Below are 21,420 nucleotides of genomic sequence, written 5' to 3' on the forward strand. Positions count from 1 at the left end.
GGGGAGTTGGGTGATGGATGGTGGGGAGTTAGGTGATGGATGATGGGGAGTTGGGTGATGGATGGTGGGGAGTTGGGTGATGGATGATGGGGAGTTGGGTGATGGATGGTGGGGAGTTGGGTGATGGATGATGGGGGTTAGATGAATGGATGAGTGGATGGCTGAAGAGACAGATAGGATGGATGACGGACAGAGACGCAGGTCTTAGGATAGGTAATGAATAGATGGCTGGATAGACGATGCATGGATGGGCAGATGGATAATGAATAAAAGGATTATGGAGAGATAGGTGTTAAGACAGATAAGTGAGGGGGCAGATGGATGGACAGACAATACATAGAGAGCTTGCAATGTCTTCTCTGGTAAACATGCTTTTATTTGGGGATAGAATATGCAGTTTTTGGTAGTGGTCTCGATATTAAATATTTTTATGTTAAACACTTGTTTCTCAGGCACTGTAAAGGCAGTAGAACACACACACACACACACACACACACACACACACACACCTTTTAATCCATCAAAAAATGTGAAGGCAATGCCCCTGCGCTGGAGTTGGCTGTTCTGGAAAGTGGCCCAGCTGGTTTTCATTCACCCAGCAACCAGCCTGAGAGACTCTGGCAGCTTTGGGGATGGGCAAAGCCCGACAAGCCCACAGAGGCTTATGTAAAGGCTTAATAGCTGGCAAAAGCTTTAGAAAATGAATCAGCCTGTGATGGACAAAGTAAAAGGACCATGAATTGGTTTGTTCTCCACAGAGGAAGGAGCTAAATCAATACTCACTTCGATGATGTAGCATTAAGTACCAGCAGTTGATAGGCAGACCTGAACTGTGCATCCATCCTGGATGGGACAACATAGCATAGAACTGGGAGACCCCTTCTTCCCCATGGAGAGCAACTGAACCAGCTTCAGACACCACCAGTGATCTGGCATCCTGGGCTCTGAGACATGCAACTCAAGTTTGCATCAGAACCAGTACCTCCTCCATCCTTCCGTGACTATATCTGGGCAGCTCATAATACATTAGGCTCCTAAGGTCCACTTGCTCTGTCTCTGGCTTGAGAATCGTCTCTGCCCCGATAGCTCTTGATAATAATGGCGGTGGCAGTGTTGATAGAGCTATTATTATACAGCATAAAATGTCCCCTAATGGTGCTCACTGAGAATTGGAGCTTGGAGCCTGGCGGGACCTGTACCCTGTGCATATGCCTATGGGCTGGTTACTCAGAGGAGCTTGTCTAGGGGGGATGGGCAGAGGATGTGGGAAGGACCTTTCCATCTAGAGCCTGCTTGCTGAACTAGGGGAGATCTCAACCCTCCCGGAGGGAGCTCAGACTGGTTGCTCACGTGCCGCGGTTGGAATATTGCTAACTCTCAGTCACGGTTCTTACTAAGCCGTTCTGACTTCCAGGATCTGCCGCCCTTATGACACACTAGGACACAGTGACTTGTCAGTAGAGGTCAGTGGGCCACTTGGAGCAAGTACAGCCTTATTGATACAATTCTGGAGCTGGCTTCCTCTTGTCCCACACTGATGGAAACTCCCAGAAATCCTGGCTGCCGTGCTGAGGCCACATGTCCTTGGTGTCTGTTGCTTGTGAAAAAAATGGTCTTTGAAGTGCAAAGAGTCCTGGGTTTCAATGGTCCATCCTGTAGTCACATTTCCTACTCCGCCATGTAGTTGATATGTAAAGCTCTCATCTGCACGGGTGGGTCCTCACAGCGTGCCTGTAGCCAAGGTAGGATGGTCTTCACTTTCCACCTGGAGAATCAGAGTCTCAGCAGAGCTAAGGCATCTGCACTGCTCAAGCCATCCTGAGTCCATGTTCTGGATTTCTCTCTCCTTGTTTTACTGCCATGCGTGTACTTGAACCCATGCATAACCCCGGCACCTGAGCAGAACAATCCTGGAGATTTGAGACAGCCAGGAGAGCACAAGTGGTAGCTAGTCCTGGGCCTGCTGAGGTAGGACACAGCCAGCCACAGACACTCAGTCCCAGAATTCTCTGCTAGTAGACCATCCTTGCTTCCAGGACCTTCTGTCCTCAGCCGTAATGGCTGGGGAGTATAGGACAGAAGTTTACCCAGTCTCCAAAACTGATCCATTTTCTTCTCACAGGCTTGTACAGCAGCCTAATATTTAAAGCAGATACAGACCGTTAAGCACCGTGTCTGAAATATCACTTATTTTGCAAGCCATGTTTCTAGCATTCAGTATAATGTTAGTGGCAATATGGAAGAGTGTGTGTGGCCTTGTGTTTGGAATTGGGGGCCCAGGTGGCAACCGTAGGCTCCTGTCAGCCTTGGGGGGGTCACTTTGCTTCCGTGTGTCATGGCAGCTCTCAAATTAAGACAACCCCCTGTCCCAGGAAGTTAAACTAAGATGATCCTGGCTGTTTAGCTCTTCAAGCCTGAAGAGGCCTGAATCCCTGTGCACAATGGCCTGTGACTCGCCGGGAGAGTCACCTGGGACACTCGAGTCTCTGGAACATTGAACATGTGGGAACCTCTGAGGCATAGACCCACAGGGTTCCCTCTCTGAATTCAGTGCAGTCATTAGGGACACCTTGTCATTCCCTTTGGTCTGCATGCCCTTGAGGTCACTCACTAGGCATGTGGCTCTCTCAAGGCCTGCGGTCTTTGTAAAACCACTTTCAGCTCCTGCATGCCTTCCTAAGGAACCACCAACCCCGCTCTGGAGGCTGCACCTTGTACCTCCAGAGCTTCTCCAGTGCCTCTCTTCCCTTCTGATTTTCTCCTGGTCCCTTCCGCTCACACAGTCTCCACGCCCAGCCAGCCATATGCTATTTAAATTCCACTCTCCATCCTCTGGTTAACTGCTTAATTTTCTTTTGTTCTTGGCTTCGCGCCAAGGAATTCTCATTCCGAATAAAAATGGAGAAGAAAGACCCTTTCTCCTCATTTGAGATTTTTATACATACAGAACCTCTCGCTCACACCTGCTCCTTTATCAGAGACTAACCCCGGCTTGGAGAGCAAGATAACTTTTTTCCTTGGTTATAAAAGCCCCCACATGTTCATGGCAGAAGACTGGAGAAATGCATAGGATTATCAGGAAGAAAAGAAAAGAATCCATTATCCTGCCACCCAAGGAGCTACTGTTGATACTTGCAGGGTGCTTATGCAGTGTGTATGTGTGGGCACATGCGTGCATGCACACATGGATGTGTGTGTCTTTCTTTCCCACAGCTGTGCCTCGCTTGTTTTGTTTTTTTCCCACACAACCTCCCATCGGCAACTCTCCCACTGTTGCCTTAAACGGTCTTCAGAGGACCCATTTGAATGCGTCTGTAGCTTTCTGTCTGGAGATGCACTCAACTGAAGCCATCTCACTGTTTATGAGACCCATATGGTTTTCATTCCATGTGTTTGTGGTTAACTGTACCATTAGGAGCCTTCCCAACTGCTGGCGGGGTGCTGTGCTGAGCAGTGGGTTGGGCGTGAATCCAGGAGGTGACCTGGTTTGTTGGGACAGTTGGGTGAGCTGCACCGCGGGGATGCACCGGAATGGTGTCTGGACATCGTGAGGTTAAAGCTCTTACTGTTGCTGTTATTTCTCCCTGGAAGTGGGATTCGGAGTCAAAGGGTGTGCACCTTACCTAACGGCTCTCCTCTAGGGTTACGTGGAGACCCGTTCCTTAGCTGGCGTCCTCCATAACACCTCAGGACACATATGTAGTGTTACCCCCATTCTTGAGGACTATGGTGGCTTTATAGGAAACTGTCGAGAGAACACAGTGGGATAAGGGTTCCCCATACCCAGTTTCCCAGCACGGCGTCTTACAAACACCCTCCACCCCCTTAATAACACACCCTAGTTCCCAAGAGTGTTGTGGTTCTTCTAAGGGATTTGGGTTCTCCTCATCCCTGGACCCAACTTGTTCCACACGTATGACCTCCCGTGCTGGTTCTTTTCTCAGCCACTATAACATCCCATCACTTCAGGGCACCCCTAGCCTAGCACATACTGCTGCCTTCCCCTCACCCACCCATTCCCATCCAAATGTCTGCTCCCCCTGAGAGAGGCACCGATGACAGGCCGAAGGACCGATTCCACCCAAGTCCAGCCTATGAATTCCGCCTATTCACACAGCATAGTGGAGTCAACCCCAAAGCAGGCACATGATGGAAAGTCTTACTCCAGTATGGATGACAACTTCCCCGTAGCTGCATTGACAGAGCTCCCACCTCTGTTAACCCTCTACCTCCTGGGTACTCTAACCCCTGTATACAGCTGGCCCAGCCACTGTGCAGGAGGGGGCAGGCTCATCTCTGAGGGTCTAATGACCTTCCCAGCTTCCTATAAGAGTCTTAATAGGTTAGATCTAGAGGATTCCTTGTGATTACAGCTGTCCCTGGTTTCAGGGCGCTAACGCCATGACAGTCATGGAGAACAGTGTTCTACAGGACAGGGTGTGGTAATAACTGACAGTCGCCCCAGAAAGCACTGGGTTATTCACACGGTGTGGGGGTGGGGGTGGGGGGAACCTACCCTTTTCTTTTGTTACCAGTTCGATTTGTCGTTAGTATTTGCTGATCCCTTGGGGCCAGTATGGTTGACTTCTGGCCCCATTGCCTCCCGATGCTAGCTTGACACAGAGGCTCGGTAAGCGCTACCATCAAGTGAAGAGAGCCACGGAGATGCTACAAATGGCTAATATGAGATTGGAGAGTCTGGGGGTGGGGGAGAGGGAGGTAGAGGACCATGGGAATCCAGCAACAGGAGACATGAACACCGTAGGGTCCCAGTGCCTTGGGTTCTCGTCCTCCACAGAAGCTGTGAAGCTTCTGGGGGGAGAGTGAGACAGAGAGCACAGAATTCCTACGAAGAGGATCTTACTGGAGATTTGTTACTCTGAGTTCAAAGAGACTTGGTGAGAAATTGTTGCTAAGGCAATTGACTGAAAAATTCTACCACCAGGGTTCCGGTAACTACGAGACATAAAAAGCTGTATGTTTTCCAGCAGCCAACTCCTCAGTGGGACTTCCTCAGCATGGATTTTTTTTTTTTTTAATAGTTTTGAAAAGTAGCACGGGCTGTCAGCGATGGGGAGAGGACACTCTCATGCCACCCGAGTTCCCACCCAGCCTTGCAGGATGGTGTGGCTTAATGGAGTGTCGCTGGACCACAGAGGAAGTTCCCAGGCACTGCAGTTCTCCCCCGGGGTCAGGGTGCGCTTGCTGTGGAGCTGCTGCTAAGACTAAGTTTGGTTTGGGTTTTTCTTCCCAGCCTATCAACTCAACCCAAACCTCAATTGCTGTTTGATTATCGAATTTGCCCTGGGGCCTGGGAGAATTTCCTAACTGTAGAACCACACAGGCCTGGGTTAGAAACCCACGGTTTCTGGTGGTCGCTGGCTTAAAGCCAATCTGTGTAAACCGACCACATAACTGCTTCATAGTGTGGTTAAGGGGAAGGTTTTTATTGAGGGGAGGGGAGGGGAGGAGAGAGGGAAGAAAGAAGGGAGGGAAAGGGATGGAGAGGAAGGGAGGGAGGGAGGGAGGGGGAAGGAGGGGGAAGAAGGAAGAGAAAGGGAGGGAGAAGGAGAGAGAGAATATCCAGAGACATCTCTGGAAGTGTCCAGAGCAGAGAGACAAGGAAGTGGACTGAACAGGGCCAGAAGACTGGACATGCATGGCCTGGGCTATCTTTGAGATAAGGAAGAATTGAAGGGGGGCAGAAAATATAGCAGGAACAGGAGTCAAGAATAGAACACTAGCAAGTAAGAGTGGCAGGCGGGAGAGAAGGACCCAGAGGCTGGTGTGGTGGTGGCATTGAACTGTATAACATTCTTGTGAGTTGGGACTGGGGGAACCTGGAGGCCGGCTAGCATGGACCTAGATATGCCACAGGTTATATGTTCATTGGAGAGCCATGTGTCTCTGGTGTTTGCTGGAGGTGAGGGACATGACTCCTTTTGCTAGGATGAGAACCAACTTCCCAAGTTCCTGGGAAATGCTGGCTTTTATCTGACCACCAGAAATCCTCCCATGACGGGGCTGAGCTCCTTGCTGGATATCTGGGCTGCGTTTCAGAGTCTGGGGAACTGGAGTTTCCTTCGGACCTGATACAATCCAAACCAGCGTCTCCTAGGCCCTGTAAGAAATGTTCATGGAAGTTTCAAGGGAGTGCTTCAGGTAGACAGGCAGAGATGAGCGGTCTGGGATTCCTCAGTGTAGGGGAGTTCCTGGAGGAGCCACACACAGCAGAAGTGTGCCAGGCAGTTGGCTGGCTGCTGTGTCCCTGGTCCCCTCTCTCTGGGATTCTGGCTCTTGTTTACAGGCTTCTAATTGCTCAGCAGAGGGAACAGCCACAGCTGCCGTGGCAGCCATCTTTAAAATAAATAGAACCTGAATATCAAGTGTAAATAGGATAGAGGTAGCAAGAAGTTACTTTGTATCTGGAGCCCAAATCCAAGCCTCCGCACCAGGCCTCCACATGCACCTGTGGGGGATTCTTCCTGTCAGCACTCCAAACAGCTACTGTGAGCTGCCCACTTAGAAAGCCAGGCTGGGTTCCAGAAGTCTCCTTTAGGGTCGATCTCTGTCTAGCATTACTTGGTTAAGAAGGCAACCAGGTGCGCCTTTAATCCCAGCACTGGGGAGGTTGAGGCAGGAGGATTACTTTTGAGTTTAAGGTCAGCTTGTTCTGTAGTGAGTTCAGGCCAACTAGAGCTTACTTAGCAAGACCCTGTTACAGAAACTGAGGTGGGCGGGAATTAAAACCAGCTCTTCGGAAACTTTTTTAAAAGTTCAGTGAATATGTGGATCTTTAGTGTTCATTTTAGATGCATGCTGCAGAAATCCAAACTGAGCCAGGGCAAAACGGAACAGCACACCTACCGCCCACCTAGTGTTAATCCTGAGATTCACTGCAGAAAAGCCAATTCTACCATTTTGGGCCAAATTTAAAGCAAGCTTTATGAAATACTAAGTACTGACCAAAAAAAAAACAAACAAACAAACAAAAAAAACAGGGCTTTTGTCAGACTATTCCCTAGAATTCCCCTGAAATGGCCTCCAGCCACACGTTGCAGGGGCGTATGAGGACAAACCTATAGGCCACCATACTTTTCCATGAGGCATTGATATTTTTCCAAGAACTACAACTTCCAGCATTCCAGGAAGCCACCTGGTTCTTCAGTAGGTGGGGCTTACAGGTTAACTTTGGGCATTACACTAGCACCTCCCCAGTACCCACCCTAGAGAAGGCTTGACCACCAGCCTGCCCACCACAGGCAAGGCACTGAGTCTGATCATAGGCGCTCTGGATCAGGACACAAGTGAAGGCTGAGAGTGGGGTCCAGAAGCCCGTCCAGTAGGATAAGAGCCAGAAGGGTCAGTGTTGGAGCCTGACTTCTGATCCTTGGAACCTAGGCCTGCCAAGTCAGCCAGTCCCCCTGGTGTGACATGCTGCTTATGTGAAGCACAGTGTCTTGGTTAGGGTTTCTATTGCTGTGAAGAGACACTACGACCACAGCAACTCTTATAAAGGAAAATGGTTAATTGGGGTTGGCTGACAGTCCAATGATTTAGTTCGTTGTCATCATGGCGGGAAGCGTAGTGGTGTGCAGGCAGACGTGGAGCTGGAGAAAGAGCTGAGAGTTCTACATCTGGATAGGCAGGCAGCAGGAAGAGAGAAAGACACTGAACCTGGCTTGAGCATCTGAAACCTCAAAGCCTGCACCCCCCTCCCCGTGACACAGTTCCTCCAATAAGACCACACCCACTCCAACAAGGCCACAACTCCTAATACAGGACAACCGAGTTCCTATCAGAAGCTCAGGTAGCTGACTCTTCTGTCTCTCATGCCCTGCTCCCACAGAAACCCACAGTCCTTTGTGTCCTGAGCCTACTCCTGACGCATCCCCCTGGCCCCTGTGCTCCCGCTGAGCCTCCCCACCCATCTCTGCAAGCTCCAAGTCTCTTAGGAAAACTTTCAGGAAGTAGTATGAAGAGAAACCCGGGAATCAGTATAATGATAGGACAGGGTCACCAGGGTCACCAGGAGCCAGGACCACCTGCCTTACTCTCTATGGGGCATATCTAGAGAGTGCTTGTTGGAGGGGTACCCTGTGCCTGGTTACTGTGGTTTTCCAAATCTTGCTTCCCTAATCTTTTGGAAGAAGGCACACAGAGGGATGTTTATCAGAGAGTCTTTACCAGTGACTCTCAACCTGTGGGTCTCGCTCGACCCCTTTGTCAAACCTCTGTCTCCAAGAATATTTACGGGATGACTCCTAACAGTAGCTAAATTACAATTACGAAGTAGCAATGAAAATGATTTTATGGTTGGGGGGGTCACAACATCACGAGGAACTATATTCAAGGGTCACAGCATTAGGAAGGTTGAGAACCACTGGTCTCTACCCAGCCAAGCTGACAGGGCGATTGATTGCCAATTAACCAGAGCCCTGACCCCAGCCCCCAGCCTCCTTGCCTTTCTTACATTCTTGAGACGAGGTCATGCAGCCTAAGCATCACTGAGTTGGGCCAGAACATCTATTCAAAGACATTGGTGCTCCACCATACAGAGCTTTGTCCATCCTTAATGATAGTTTGCCAGGTCAAGAGCAGCTCCTCCCCAAGGAAGTTGTGGGCACAGAGGAGATCCACCCCGATCCCTGGAAATCCCTCAAGGGGTACAGTATCATCTCACTAAAATACAACTGGGTACCACACAAGCGTGTGGCTGGAAGATACTCTGGTTGCGTTTGGCAACTCAGAGACCCTTGGAGACTTAAGTCAATAGCCTGACATGGCCATGAGTCTCATGGATGGGTAACCCAGATGGTGTGGTATGTAATGTTGTGTTCAGCCAGCCATGCTTTTGGTGGTTCATTTCTGGTGTTTTCCTCTGCTTTGCTGCTCACTACTTCCCAGAGAGGCCGGTGGTGTTCTGGTTCTTACCATTTACAGAATGGTAAGCTGAGGGTCCTGTGCTTACAGTTTACAAGAGAGAATCTAGTGCGGAGAGAAGGTGATTCCGATTGGGGATCCAGCTTCTGTCTCAGATCCAGCCCTGTGTCTATAACCAGGTCCACACCAGGGGGCTGATTTGAATATATACTTACATAACCAGGGTCAGTAGTTGCCAGGGTATATATACCCTCAATGTAAGGTGGACTGAGAAGAAACTTTGACCCTGGCTGGTCCTGTGAGAGTTCCCACATGCCTGGGTGCCTCTGTTTCTTTGCTCTACTCTTTGGATTGTGCCTAGCTTCTGCCAACTCTGGCGGCATGGAGACTGGGGTGGGGGTGGGGGGGCTTTGGGATGAAGCCACTCTGTGACATTCACAGGTCTCAGCTGAGGTAGAGAAGGACCGATTCCCAGTGAGGAGAAGCTGTCTGCTTCCTCCTTGTTTCTCTGGTCCCATGTTTTCATATCACAGTGCTGCCCGTCCAACGACATGAAAAACTTTGGGGTGATTTTCCATGCTTGCTTATGAGCCCCAGCCCCGGGCTGTCTCTGGAAGCTGGAAGGTGGCGTGAAAGCATGTGGATCTGGCTGCCTTGGCATCTCGTTTGAATCTCAACTTCTATTTCCTTGTGCTGTCTGTTTCTGAGTAAGGAACAAAGGACCTAGAAAATTGCTCAACGCGTAGACAGACAGCTCCGTGCCCTTTCTCATGAGGCTGTCCGAGGCTCCCACGGCCACACCCTGCAGCCAGCCGGTTTTGGTAGTCAGCAACAGTCAGCCCAGGCTGGCTGTCTCCTAACTCCAGCCATTCCAGCATCCTGTCCTCTGGATTCTCCCCACTCAGACTCCCCTGGCATTGGCCCTGCTGGAGACTAATTAACACCTAAGAACCTCGACTCTCCCTCCTTCAAGTGAGAGGACCGCGTTTTCAAAGGATTTTTGCTCAACTCCTGTTGCAGCCAGTTCAAAAGAGACCTCAAGAAAGTGATCATGGCCAGGGAACCGAGGAATGTGGGGTCTCGCTGCTTTCTGCCGGAAGCACCCCACGGAGTCTTTTCTGCTCTTTCCAAGTTTCTGTATGGCATCCCTGGGCCATTTGTCAGAAACGATGTCAGGAGGTGGATCCTGGTCCCAGAACAAAGCCTGACTTCCATAGATCCAGCCTAGCTGTTTGCACAGGAACAGCAAGAGCATCAGGTGCCAAGGGGCCTTCCATTTGATTGGGTGAAAGCCCCCCCCCCACTCCTCTGCAGACTCAGTCCTGACTGGTCTCAAATTCATGGTCCTCATGTCCCACCCTCTCAGAAGCTGGGCTCGTAGGCCTATATCACCCATCCCTGGCTAGGAGATTACCTTTCAACTTTTCAAAAGCCTCCTCCGTTCTTTGCTATCCTATCCTTGGAAGCCCAAGCACAAAGGAAATTCTCTTTCATTTCCACTTTGTTGGCAGACCTTAAAAATCTGGGCAAAGACATTTCAAAGGATAGCCAGGATAGGGCAAAGGCGCTTGGCCTGAAGGAAGTTTAGGTGTTTCTTATTGCTGAGAAGATTCTGGCCTTCTTGGGGTCAGAGTAGGTTCCTACCCACCCACCCAACCACCCACCCACCCCCTCAGAGGAAGTTCAAAGCTTTGACCCGATACGGTAGCCTCTGCTTTGTAAGCATCGCCCACTGCTCTGGAGGAACCTCAGCAGATAACCCCGTTGCCATGGAAAAGAAAGACTATTTAATACAACTTTATGAATCTGGGGAGGAGGCGGAGATGGCAGTAGAAAACAGATATTATTTTAAAATGTTTCATTTCGGTGTTTAAAAAAAAATCCTACCACTTTGTTAAAAAATGCTTACAAAGAAACAAAAGGGCTTCTTTGTGGAGCTAAAAAAAAATCTGCACAATAAAATTTTCGTGGGGCTCACTCTGTGCTCTGGGGTACATTCCACTGGGCGTGGTCGGGAGTCTTACCATGCTGTTTAGCTGTTTATCCTGGACATCCTGTGGAGGTGGACATGGAGGCCTGTCTGGACTGGGCTCTGGGGGTAGGGGTAGGGTTCTGCAGTTTACTTTTCCTGGTGTGGTCCTTCACGGTGGCCTCTGAACTTCTTCAGAATCACAAAATTTGACAGTAGAACCTTAAAGAGCATCCATCACTCAGACTAGCCATCTCTAGATGACAGCTGCTGCCTCTGTGGGCCTATTCTACAGGACTTAAAACTGAGGCACAAAGAAGTGGGTAGGGCCCAGAGAGATGGCTCAGCAGGAGAAGGGGCTTGACTTACAGCTATGGCGTGCATGAATATTCACTATTAAATAAGTATAAAGTAAAAACAAAAGGAGTCAGGGAGTTTTCTCCGACTTACAGAAAGAAACGAGGAAGGCAGAGAACCCCGCTGGACGCTCCAAGGATCTAAGAGGCCTTGGTGTAAGTGGTTCTCGGCTGTAGAGAGGATGCAACTTTAGGATCATCTCTGTGGGTTCTGGGGTGCTGGAGAAGCCCCTACCAGCCACATGGTACCCTAAGTGTCTGTGCAGGGGAGGTAGGGAACAAGACCTTTTGTAGAGGGATAGCTGGCCGGTAGCTCTACATCCAATATCCTGTAGCCTCTCCCACCCCTCAGAGGCCCCCCCTGAGCCTAGTAAAAACAAAGTACACAGTCCTCGGCCTCACCCAGGTGCTGTGCACAGCATCCCTGAGCTGGCCCACTGGCCATTGCTTCTCTGACTGCAGGCACACTTTGCAGAGCCTCTTACCTCACCTTCCTTTTTAAGAAGTCTCCCGGGGAAGACGGATAATAGAAAAGGGCCTTCATACCCTCCCCCCTCCTTTGCTCCCCCCACCTCCAGCTCACACAAGTGTGAGACATCAAAAACCAAACTGCGGCGGGCCGAGTGAGCCACAAGAAAGATCCTGTCTGCTTTGAGGGCTGCACGGCTAGAACCCCAGGCTGACTCGGGACTTCAGGTTGGTTGTGCCAGCAAATCTGCAACATAAACCATGGCCTAGGGGGTCCATGCCAGGATGCTCATGGTAAAAAAAGAAAATGAAAAACAAAAGAAGGTTGAAGGTGTGCTCTGCTGAGAGCGGGGACCAAAGATGCTGCCATCCTGCGTAGACAGCAGGATGAAGAGAGGGCTGGAGGGCTAAGAAGGAGTATCTGTCGGACTGGAGCCAGAGATGGGAGTGGGGACACTTAGTTAGGATGCAGGCTGGGAGGGTGCAAGCATTAGAACATTAGATGCCCAGCCGAGAGTTGGATCTCCCCTGTGGGTGACAGGAGCTAGCAGGGACAGGCAAAGAAAAGTGACACTATTCAGGGGCGTGGCAGGGGTGGGATGAGATGGGAGCTGAACCAGGGAAAACGAAACTGTGAGGGTCAGGGTATGGCAGAGGTGAGCTGCAATGGCGTCCGGAACTGAGGACATCACGGACAGAGCCCTTGAACGGTGCAGATCACAACTGTGACCCATAGTACAGACATAAAAGGTGGAATGGGCCAGCGGTGAACACCTGTTCTGCTTTGTATCACTTTGTATCATTTTGTATCATTGATCCAGCAACATGCAGCAAACAGCCAATCACAGAAAGGCCAAGTTCTTGGGAGAGCGTCGTCTCTTTGCTCTAGTTCACTATTTTGAGGTAGAGCAAGAAGCAACTCAGTTGAAATGGCTGTGCCTGGCATCAAAAAATAACAACAACCATCTTATCGGCCCTGGTCCTCCCCTACACGCAGGAACTAAAGGGTGTTGACCACAGTGATCCAGGAAGAAACATCTAAGGGAAATGTCTACGGAATGAAAGTGGGGCTTTGGGGGTGCCAGTGATCCCAGGACTCCAAAGCTGGAGGCGAGTGATTCAAATTATGATCCACATAGTGTGTAACACTGTCTCAGAAAGGAGCTGGGCGAGGTAGCTCACTGTCCAACCCCTGTCCGATCTTCGAGGCCCTTGGTTTGATTCCCAGGATGAGAGAGGAAGGAGAAGAGAGTGGGAGGGAGGGATGGAAAAAAGAAAGCTATAATATACAATATTGTATTAATATATAATATCTCTATATGATATATTATATGTTAATATTTATTAATTATGTAAAAGAAGAGATCAGTGATGATAATGAGATAGGCTACCAGAGGAAAACAGCTGAGGCTTACGTCAGAACGCTCATACAGGCCAGGCCAATGCAAAGCAAACCCTTGCTGTCCTACAGAGCCAGCCGGGACTGGATGCCCGGTGGGGTGCAGCCACAGTGCAAACGGTTTACGTTTTGCTGTGACAGATAGCGACTCACAGCTGTTCTCTTATCGTTTTGATTTCCCCTTTGATCTAGTCATTCAGCCCCAGATCCTCATCTCCCAAAGACTAAAAGGCAATCTTTTAAAAAGAAAAAAAGAATCAAGAAATTTAAAGTGCGCTTTTCCTGTAATTACTCCATGAGACTAGCTGTGCTGCCGTACCCTGGAAGAACTTCGTTTTCAGTTTTGTGCCCGGGTTACTGCAGGCGTGGAGAAGACGGGCGAGTGATTTATTCTCACCTAACAAAGGAATTGAGCCTTTCCACAATCCGTATACACCGACCAAATGAAAAGATGCCCACGTGGCATCCTAGAGCCCACAGCTTTGAAAAGTAACCCTTAGTTCCGAACAGTGAGGGAATGCATGGAACCCAGCGTCTCCATGGAAACCAGTGGGCGCTCTGCTACCTCACTGCCTAAGGATTATGCTTTTTCACGTATGTGCGTGTGCGCACACATGTGTTCATGTATGTATGTAGCCTCACATGTGCACACCTGCAGGTGGGAAACCAGGGGTTCACTTTAGCTGATATTCCCCAGAAGCTGTTTGTCCTGTTTGTTGAGGGAGCATCTCTCACTGGCCTAGGTGGCCAGCGCGTCCTGTGTACATGAGTTCTGGGATTGAACCTGGGTCCTTGCACTTAGATAGGAAGCACATTACTCACTGAGCCAACTCCTAAGCTCAGCTTCTGTGTCTCACAGGTGGTTTTCAGCAAGTACTGCAACTCCAGTGACATCATGGACCTGTTCTGTATCGCCACCGGCCTGCCTCGGTGAGTGTCTCCTCCCACCCCACCCCCCACTGTGTGCTCCATGATAAGAGCTGTATTATCCCCACAGTGGACCAGACAAGGGTGAAGCTACAAGCTGGGGTTAGGGGGCAGAAGAATCCCCCAGGCTTCTGCTGTGATTTCTCTCAAATCCTCGAAGCGAACCCCATGAGAAGCTCCATCCTGGCTTGACCCAGGACCGAGCTGGACCCCAGCAGCAGGGTCCAGCTGCCCTGTCGAGCTCAGGTAGAGCTCCATCTTCAGAACTGGGTTTTCCCTTTCATGTGTTCACTCACTGTTGAGGAAGGAGGTGTTTGGAGTTACCTCAGCTACAAATAACTAGCTAAGTGCCTTTGCTTCCAGGAGCGCTGGACACAGGACTCATGTCAGAGATGCGTTACAAGCAGTTGCCTAGTCTAAATCCTCAGTTTCCTTCTTAAAGCCAGCCTGTATCAGCATGGGACTTTTCTAATTAGAGGCTGGGCCTCTCTAGTCCCTAAACCCCAAATCCCAAGTTTTCTGAAACCTGAAACAGTTTTTAGCACTGACTGACCTGACCCCAGATGCACAGAGTAGTGTCCTTGGCGTGGTATAATATGTCAATCAAGACACAGAGTGAAATATGTACATTGTATGTTTAGGCGTAGGTCAGCTCCCCCCCCCCACCCCGGTATCACATCCCAGATATCCAGGCAGTCTAAAATCTGAAGAAAATAATAATAATAATCCCAAACACTTCTGGTCATGAGTGTTTTGGATAAGAGACACTTGGCCCATTTTAGCATCGTAATTTTCCTTTAGAGATGGTATGTGCCTGTAACACTGGTATTTGGGAAGCTGGGGCAGGAGGATTGTAGGTTAGAGGCCAGCCGGGACCATACAGTGAGACCCTGTCTCAGACACAACTAAAGAAATGGATAAGGGAAAGAAGGGGCGCTCGGGAATGGCATTGGATGGCGATGACTTTAGATAGGGTTATGGTCTGTGGAGGTAATGGGACAGAAGGGTTACAGAAGCCTTTTATAGACAAGTAAGAGAGGGACAAAGGGATGAAGCCATGTCCTGGAGGATATAGCACACGCCCCAGTGCAGCAAAAGTAGCCACCCTGTGGGAAGCGTTAGGCATCCTATGGTAAGAACTGTAAAACATATACTGTGGACATATCTGTGGGTACGATGTGGGATTTGGGTCCCATTTCCGTTGTACCGATTCGAAAACTTCACAAGATGGGTTGCAAGCCCCAGTCCCAGTAAGAGATCCTGTCTCAAGATTCAAGGTGGATGGTTCCCCGAGGGATACCACTCGGAGACTGACCTCTGACCTCACGTACCCACGTTGGCGTGCATCCGTCCTTATACACACACATTAAAAATGCAGTAATAAAAACTCACAGCTGAGGATCAGAGGGCTTAGTTCTTTGGACAGAGGTGTGAGCTTATCAGCAGCCCCTAGAGGGGCTGGGAGGAGACAGGTTTCGACCACTTAAGTCCGTTCTTTATGGGAGAGAGATGAGCAGGCTCGGGGGATCTCTCCAAGGATGCAGAAGCAGCGAGGTGAGTGGTGGTTCCCGTCTCTGGTCTAATGCTAGTTTTTGTACACCTCGGATTCCTTAATCTCTCAACTCAATAAATTATCCTCGCTCCGATTCCCACTTTAAATTATTTAAAAGTTGACAGGCTCTTAGAATACACTTGCCCTTTTCACTTGACTTGATAAGGGGGTGGAGGGTGGGGTAGGTATCTACAGGACAACCAGCTGCCCCTACCTGCCCTTAACCAAGGACACCTGGTCCCCTGTTCTCAGGTCCTGGTTCCTCTGGACTCTGTCACTCGAGGCCCATGTGCAAGCATGCATGTGTGTTGAGGGAGGGGTTCAGAGCTGACATGAGTGTTTTGCAGGAACACCACCATCTCCCTTTTGACCACAGACGACGCCATGGTCTCCATCGATCCCACCATGCCTGCCAATTCAGAGCGGTAAGTGTCTCCTCCTGGGTTGTCTTACTCGTCCGCGCCATGTGCCAGGGAGTCTGCAATTTGGTTTTGTTTACTACTGCTAAAAAGTGTGAAGTTTCAGCCGGAGAGGGAAAGAGGCAGATGGGAGGCAGGCGGAGGCTTAGTTCACTCTTTCCTTCTTGGGAAACCATTTTCCCTGTGAGGAAGCCATGTGCACACACAGGGAACTGGACTAGGAGCATAGCTCCAGCCTGAGGAATCTTTGTAGGAGAAGCTACGGTTTCCTAAGGACTTTGTCTCCCCACTTGAGCCCTTACTGGAACATTCAGTGCGTAGGAGATAGGAGGCTGAGGCACAGAAGGTCAAGAGTAGCCAGTAGCTGTGTGTTCCCTTGTGGAAATGGGTAGGACAGCTGGAGCCAGTTATCTGTACCCTCTTGGAGGACATGGAAAGGGTCCTGGAATCAAGAATGTCTCTTTTCCAGGTGGCCTGGGAAGTCCCTGTAGTCTCCATGTCATTTGTACAGTTCAGCAAAACAGAACTTAGAAATGCAGCCTCTAGGGCTGGCATGCTGGATCAGCTAGTAAAGCGCTTGCACGCAAGCCTAAAGACACAAGTTCAAGCCCAGGACCCACATGAAGATGGAAAGCGAGACCAAATTCTACGAAGTTGTCCATTGACTTCTGCAAAACACACACACACACACACACACACACACACTCATTTAAAAGTTTTAGTATACTCTTAGAAGAGTACAGGAAGTAGACAATGAGATGTTGGGGAGGTAAGTCCTCAGGATCCTCTCTGGGTCCTCTCTGTTCCTCTGACCACCAGTCCATAGGACTCAGGGGAGGTTTGGGGCCTCTATCAATCTGGTCATCATGGTTCCTATGATGAACCCATGGCCAGCTCTGAGCCCACAGGAGAAAGCAGATACCAGGCAGATACACCAACATCCTTGGTTGCTTGGGTTCCTGGATGGGCCCAGCTGGGATCTCCACCTAAGCTCCAGAGTGGTTTCCCCACTCAGGCACAAGGCAACTTTGTAGTTTGTTCCTGTTTTCAGAAACAGATCAGTGAGGCCTCAGTGATTATGGCTGACATTAAACATGACTGCTACTGTTCCCAGCAACCCTCAGCCTTGACCAGGTCTCCACACTAGGCATACCCATAATACTCAGGCACAGGATGTCTTTGTTCCTTCATCTTGCCCCTAGGAGTCAGTGTTCCAGTCAGACCCACTGACCCTCACTCTGATCCAGACTCCCACAAGGCTCATGGCTCATTGACTCAAAGACTCCCATGACAATCACATGCAACATGTGTGACATGTGTGTCATTTCCAGCCTGACTGACCCAGAACTCCATCAAGAGGAAGGGACTGAGTGGTCCGTCCCCTCAACACCCAGAATCCTAAAGTGGCCATGTTGGGGGTGGGATTTCTCTATGCCCTGTCTGTGTAAGCAGGGTCTCAGTCCCACAAAGAAATGTAGGTTTTGCTGGATTCAGTTATAACAGGTATAACAATTCAGCTAGCAGAGATACTCAGACTGTACAGGGAACGGACAACAAGTGTCTATGTGACCCCAGAACCTCTTGAGCAAGAAAACACAATAGCACACATACATATGTGTATGATCATACGTGCATACACACATACATATACTCACACATGCATGCACACACTTACATACATACATGCATTCATACGTGCACACACATGTATATATCAAAATGCACACGAGAGCACACATGCACACACACATGTGCATTGAAATGCACATGAGGGCACACGTGCACACACGCATGAATACGAATATACACACACGTGCATACACACATGTACACACGTACACACATGTGCATCAGAACACACATAAGAGCACACATGTATGCACACGCACACACAAATACATACATGCACACACACATAGGAATACACACAAGCACACACATGCACACGTGTGTGCGCACACGTGTGCATTGAAATGCACATGAGAGCACACACGGGCACACACACACACACACACACACGTACACAGGCATGCGCACACGCATGCACACAAGCCCAAGGGTTCATAATAAGCACTGCATCATTTGTGACTGAAAACCACCCCTCAGATGCAGACAGGATAGAACTGCATGAGGTTGGACGGGTGCGTGCTTCTGTGTGTTGGGGTTACAGAGGTGTGGATACAGAGACAGAGCTAGCTACACAGATGGCTCAGAGAGGCAGGAACATGAAAAATACATTTGTGGGCTCAGACCTAAATCTCCTAAGACTGATGGTGGCCACATGCCGAAGGTAGGCAGAGGTGAGACACCCATGTGGACACATGGAGATTGGGGAGGTGACAGACATAGGCCTGGTGGACCGCACTTGCCCGAGCTGTGAGTTTCCTGTCTTCAGGGTCTCCATGTCCTCCCTCACTCCTACTCGTCCTGAGCTTGTTTGCTGGGAAGGGGTTGTCACCTCCATGCTGAAGGCTCCATGTGGATCAGGACAAGTCTGGCCTAGAAATTCCCAATCTCAGTCTCCACAGGGGTTCCTGGCCTAGAGGCATGCCTGTCGTCAGTGAAGACATGCATCTGCTCGCCCACACTGTGGCTCGGTTTAAACCAGGTCAGCTGAATAGTGGCCCCTGCTGCGCACTAAAGCTGGCAAGCCCTTTTAAAGGGATCTGGTTAACCCACAAGCCCCTCACCCCCTCTAAGACTTATTAATCTGGGTCTTTGTAAAGCTCTGCAAAAAAAAAAAATTACAGAGTGCAGAACCTGGGGTGCGCCCCATGTGCTGAGGGGAACCCTGAAACCACTCTGGACTTAGATGTGGGCCTGTGCCCTCTGAGCCGGCTGGTACCATTCTCAGAGGGTTCAGTACAGGATACACTCTCTGGTCTGTGTGACCCACCCCCAACTTCCCCGAGAGCACAGGCCCACCCCGTAACCCCATCCACCCTCACCCACCTCCACCCATGGTTCCAAGTGACCACATGCCTGCATACCTGATCACTTGTGTTTACATTTTTTAAACTTCTCCCACTTCTGAAGACCATGTGGTCGTTCAGCTTGGACATGGTCACCTCTGTCGCAGCCTGCCACTGGTGGAAGAGACCTAACTCTAGAGAGAGCCCTCACTCTCACACTCGGGGCTGTTTCCTGTTCTCAGGATGGATTTTCTATGATGCCCCTATGAGACTCTATGAGTCTCCAAGGTTCCTGGCTAGCCACCTCCATCCTGGCTGGAGGGGTAGCTGACTCCTCTTTCCCAGCTTCACGCTTTCCGGCTGTTTCTCTGCACCTGTTTCAAACCCCAAGTCACAGCAATGAGATTGGAGGCCAGTCGGCTTCTGCTCTCGTTTGGAGCTGGCAAGACATGATGAGTGGCCTGTTCCTCAGGAGCGATAGTGAGAACAGACATGTCAGAGCCTGACCAGATGGAGCTACAGGTTTGCTCTCAGAGAGCCTTATCCCATCTGTCTCCTTTCTCTGACCAAAGAATGTTCTAGGTCTGGCAGCATTCAGCTCTCGGAGCTGCCTCTTGGACCCTGCCCTTCCTTCCTTTCTTTCTGGGGAAGGGGAACAGATGCTTAGATGGTGTGAGGAGAGTGGGGCCATATGGCGCAGCATACGGAGAGAGGAGAGGGCCAAAATTGACACGGCACATTTCTGACAGAACACAAACACATCTTTGGGTTTCTGATTTTAGCCAAGTTGTGAGACGTGCAGCTTTCCGCTGGGTAAAGCAACCGGGCGCCAGCGAGGAGGCCCGTGCAGCCATCCCTCCGCTCAGTGCACGTGCCTCTTAGATGGATGCCCAGCTGGCGCCAGGCTGCTGCCTTTCAAGGCATCATAAGGAAAGCCAGTGCCCAGGCGGTTAAGATTGCAGAACAGACACGCAATGAAAGTCCAAGGCCGTCTATCAACTCCAGGCGGGGAAGGGTTTATGTCATTTACATTATATTAACAGTGTCCAGGAAGAGGGTGAGGAAGCTGTAACTCAGTTCAGATGGAGCCAAGAGTTTATTCAGTCCTGGAAGACACGTCACCGGCTCTGCAGAGCTGACCTGGGGGGATTTGGGAACCAAGAGCCACAACTAAGCAAGAGGCCATGAGATGTAGCCAGGAAGCTTTGCCTGGGGTCTCAGGGTCTTGCAATCTTTGTCCAAATCCTCCTTCCCTCTGGCCAGTGGCATCGGCTTGCTGGTTACATTCAGGCCAAAGTAGCATGGGATGATGAACGGGCTACCCATCCCAAAGACAGACACTGTTACAATGTCTGTCCCTTCAGAAACCTACACTTGAACATAGGAGATCATTGAACATAGGGACATTTTAGCCTTGTTCAAAGCCGGTTCCTACCACAGTGGGCTCTCAGAACACAAGGAGGGTCCCGGGACCCTGAGCCTCATCTTGACACATAACCTCCGGATTTCATTTGCAAGTCCCAGTGAGGGTCAGGTGTTTGAACTCTCGCCTGCGCCTGTCTGCGTTGCTAGCGCACACCCTGCCTGCAGCACCTCCGAGGGCTGTCTCTCTAGCCTTGTGTTGCTCTTGCAATCAGGTTGTAAATTTTGTTAAACTGCTAAGTGGGAAAAAAAAAAACAACAACAACAATCAACCAATCTCTCCTGGGGTTAGCTCTTAGCACTGGGTATCACTCACCATTGCCTGGTTTCCACAGATCTCAGAAGCCCATCCCTGACCCTCGATGGAGGTCCTACCATCATTTACAGAGCCTTCCCCTGCCATCCAGATAGCCCACGTCCTCTGTACAGCTTCAGACAGGGCGGTGAATAATGGGGTGTGGGTTTTCACAGGGTCGCTGTCTCCAGTACAGTTCTGTGAACACCAGCAGAGACAAGTGGGAGCTAGTTTGCACTGGTTTGGGGTAGAACTGGTCCAAAATGTCAGAGTCCTCTGGTTCCACATGACAATGTATCTCTGGTTCTTAATTGTATCAATGACAGAAATTTGCTTCCTTGTGATCAAGTTGTGAACGTTATGAAGGCTACTCCAAGTATATATAATTTATAAATAATTTTATATAATTTAAAAAATTAGATGCATCCAAATAAGAGAACTCAGAACGGTCAGGTTGCAGGGAAGGGGTGTTGGGGTGTATGTAGTGTTGGGGGTGTATGTAGCTCGGTGGCAGAGCAGGAACTTGCAATGTACAGGGCCTGGGGTTCCATCTCCAGCACCTCAAGATAAAATGAAAATAAACCACCAGGCGCTTAGTTGACTGAATTGTAATGCTCCCAAGGGAGTGCTTATCGCTGGCAGTAGCCAGTGCCTCTGGCAGCCACTCACTGGGACACTCTTTTTTTGCAGAACTCCCTACAAGGTGAGACCTGTGGCTGTCAAGCAAGTATCTGGTAAGGCCCTGTTATCACCTTTTAAATAATGAGAGAGATAGAGAAAGGGAGAGAGAGAGAGAGAGAGAGAGAGAGAGAGAGAGA

General features: G+C 49.9%; 1 protein-coding gene across 3 annotated transcripts in view; it reads left to right on the forward strand.

The window, feature by feature from the left end:
- Pde9a (phosphodiesterase 9A) overlaps positions 1–21,420 on the forward strand; it is an 85,087-nt gene that overhangs the window by 12,278 nt on the left and 51,389 nt on the right. For all 3 annotated transcript variants that reach the window (XM_028767875.1, XM_028767877.1, XM_028767878.1), the window contains exons 2-4: positions 13,935–14,005; positions 15,902–15,979; positions 21,293–21,336. In XM_028767875.1, coding sequence (XP_028623708.1) covers positions 13,935–14,005; positions 15,902–15,979; positions 21,293–21,336 — 193 coding nt within the window. The remainder of the gene's footprint in view (positions 1–13,934; positions 14,006–15,901; positions 15,980–21,292; positions 21,337–21,420) is intronic.

This window comes from Grammomys surdaster, unplaced genomic scaffold (assembly GCF_004785775.1).
Source record: "Grammomys surdaster isolate TR1022 unplaced genomic scaffold, NIH_TR_1.0 183, whole genome shotgun sequence".
Lineage (NCBI taxonomy): Eukaryota > Metazoa > Chordata > Mammalia > Rodentia > Muridae > Grammomys > Grammomys surdaster.